At 41.8% G+C, this 3,350-nt stretch overlaps 1 protein-coding gene across 1 annotated transcript in view; it reads left to right on the top strand.

Moving 5' to 3' along the window:
- The first annotated feature begins 537 nt into the window (after positions 1-537).
- Positions 538-3,350, top strand: part of LOC102859092 — a 22,923-nt gene continuing 20,110 nt past the window's right edge. Inside the window, exon 1 of the mRNA XM_006881671.1 lies at positions 538-613. Within this exon, the coding sequence (XP_006881733.1) occupies positions 538-613 (76 nt within the window). The remainder of the gene's footprint in view (positions 614-3,350) is intronic.

The following is a 3,350-nucleotide window of genomic DNA, read 5'->3' on the forward strand; positions in this document are numbered from 1 at the left end:
CTAGGGGACTTCACTGCACAATGACAGGGGCTCATCATAACACTGACACAGCTGAAGTATAGAAAATAAGACCCTGTCTCCTGAGACTGTCATGAAAATGCATACCTGGCCCTGTGAGCTTTCCTCCTGAACAGCTCATCTGAGCTCAAGTGTTGAGTTCCTACTGGTGGTCCAAATACATACATCACTTCTGCAAGTTTCTAGGACAGAGGTCTTCACCCAGATCACACTCCTGGAGATTCTGGATGAGAAAAAGCCAATAGTATCTCTGGTTTGTGTGTAGAAGCCAAGAGACAAAGCTTGGCCACTTAAGCAATTAGCCACGCCACCTCACAAAGTCTTTTACAGTCCTTGTTTCATTAACGTATTAAATTGTATCTGATGTCTATTTCACAATCTCAAAGCAGGAACTGCCAGACTCTTACAGTCCTCTCTTCTCATCACAGTCACTTCCCTGATAGAAAGGAAAGACTGCTTGTCTCTCTACAGAGCAAAGTCCAGGGTAACACCGGCTTAGAGTAAGCTCCAGGGATGACCATGAGGCGCACACCTGCCTCAGGGCCCCAGCTGCCTCTGCCTTCCTTGCTGCTAACTCTGCTTCTGGGACTCTCAGGTGAGTGTGTCTGTCCTCAGACATCACCCTGCAGGAAGGCTCACCTGAGTGTGCTTGACAGCGTTGGCCTCCCCTCTAGACAGTGGGACTGATGCATCTCTGATTTTTTTTCTTTTTCTTTCTCTCTCTCTCTCTCTCTCCCTTTTCCTTACTTTTCGTTCTAATATTGGTTTGCTTACTAAGTCCCTATACATTGTGTTTCACACTATTCTTCATTCCTATTGTGTTTCATACAATCACTCCCATGCATTATACTTTATAACAATAATCATTATTGGACCTTGCCCATCGTTACCCAGTCTTTTCAGGTCCCCACCAGATCCTCCCCATTTGCTTTACCCCCTCTCTCCACCCACCAAACTGGGAAACTCTGTGGTTTTGTCAGACCAATCCTTACCCCTCAGCTCCCACTCCTTCCCCCTTTGAGTCCTCATACATGTTTTACTAGTTATCCTTCTATTTTTACAACAATGGCCTTATGCAGTATTTGTCCTTATGAGACTGAGTAAGTTTACTCAGCGTTGTTCTCTCATGTCTTTCCCAAGTTATGTAGTATTTTTTAAATCATTGCTCCTAAGTGCTGCATAATATTCCATTGGAATGGAAATTAGAACTGAGACACAAACGGAGATCTGTACACCACCGTTCATTAGCAGTGTTCTTCATGATTGAAAGAACATGGAAACAGCCCAAATGTCCAACCACAACTGAATGGATTGAGAAATTGTGGTACACAATGGAATTTGTCTAAGTGATTTCCCAATCTTCAGACTTCTCTCTCTTGTTTCTTTGTTTTGATTTTGCACTGGGGCAGATGATTCTCTGTTCCATATCACTCCCTCTTCCTCTGAAATTAGTTCTCAGTCCTCAGGCCTCTTTCTCCTCTGCCTCTTTCTTTTTTAATACCCTGTCTATCAAATTCCCTTTTATTCCATGGACCTCTCAAAGATTCTCCTTAGAAGTCCTGCTGCTTGAAAGGTTCTTTTCTTCCCCCCTTGGGTGCAACAGAATAAATCCAATACAGTCCTCTGCCCTTCTTTACTTCCCCCAGTATCTCTGTTACCTCAGAAGAAAGGAGGTGTCTCAAGAAGAAAGATTTGGAGATGTGGTTCTGAAGGATTGGTCATTGAAAGCCATACAGAGCACATTGCAACTATGAGATTTGTTGTTGTTGTTGTTGTTGTTGTTGTTGTTGTTGCTGTTGTAATACCATCAAGAGTTGGAACTGACCCATAGCTGACCCTCCAGTGGGTAGTCAGAGGCAGTTAATCACACAGGCAGAGTTTGCCCTTCCTTTTCTTATGGAGTGGTTGGTGGCCTCGGACTGCATGCCTTTGGTGTTGCAACGCAACTTCTTGCCACTAGGCCACCAGATACTCTGAGATATATACTGGGTCACCATGAGTCAGGGGCAATGCCATGGCGACTGTTTTTCTTGCTGTTGGTGGTGGTGTTATTTCATCTGTCATAGTGCTCACTTCGGCAATGAATATACTAAAATTGGAACGATACAGAGAAGATTAACATAGCCCCTGCACAAGGATGTCATACCTGCCAAGCTGTTGATACCCTGTGACGGCTGATGACCCCCTGTGCATAACCTGAAAGACCTACATTCAATCCGAAGGAGGAAGTGAAGGTGCAACACATGACTCCTTGGTCCTGCTGAAGACCACCAGGCCTGGGAGGCAGAAATCAGAACCATTAGTAACTGGAATGTGGGATGTATGAAGTATGAATCTAGTCAACACTGAAAGCGGTAAAAAAAAATAAGCTGTGAAGGATATAGATTACTATCCCAGGCACTGCCCTAGTGAGCTGAAATTTATTTATATTTGCCATTTTTTAATTAGACATTCAGATGGCCTATGTGACCTCAATTGATTCTTTGAACAGGCATAGTACCACCGTCATCATGAAAAAGTTTCTTTCAATATCTGTCCTAAAGTTGGCAGTGACAGGATAATGTACAAGAAACACAGGTTTGGTTTTTTGATTGTTTGTTAGTGTTTGATGTTTTGGGTTCATTTTTACTGTATTAACCCTGAAAATATGAAAGTTGGAGGGAAAGAAGAAGGATGGGTAGTTGGAAAAGAAAGCCTTGATTACAGAAACATACTAAAGATCAGAGGACATAATTTTGCATGACCACTGTCTTAGTCATTGCAAATATGTTTTCCAGCAACATATACAGAAGATATATACAGGAACTCTACCTTATAGGATACACAGGAATTAAATGGACTCTATCAATTAGAAATGTGGAAAGAGACAATGGAGAAGCTTAATATCATCAGTCAAAATGAGACGAGGGGCCTTACTGTACAAAAGACCACCAACTATTCCTGTTCAATTCAAAGTAAAGTATTGTAATGAAATGTACTAATACTTGAATAAGAAAATAAAAAAAAGGGGGGACAGAAACCCACTCTATTTCTTAAGCTGAAAAATTTGAAGAACTATTAAAGCCTCAAGTTGTAATACTGAAGGATTCTTTAGGAAAAAGATTGAATGACAAAGAATTAAATGAAGATGGAATACACAGAGTCACTGTCACAAAAAGATTAGGTTTACATTCAATCATTTCAGGAGGAAGCAGGTTCTTTAGAACTGATACTACTTAAGGAATAAGTCCAACCTGCACTGCGGACATTGGCAAAAAAACAAAGCTTCAGGCATTAGCAGAATAGCAAATAAGATGTTTCTGAAGGACCCCCGAACCGCTGGTCCTGTTCTG

Source organism: Elephantulus edwardii, unplaced genomic scaffold (genome assembly GCF_000299155.1).
Source record: "Elephantulus edwardii isolate Elephantulus edwardi_28Jun2011 unplaced genomic scaffold, EleEdw1.0 scaffold00015, whole genome shotgun sequence".
Lineage (NCBI taxonomy): Eukaryota > Metazoa > Chordata > Mammalia > Macroscelidea > Macroscelididae > Elephantulus > Elephantulus edwardii.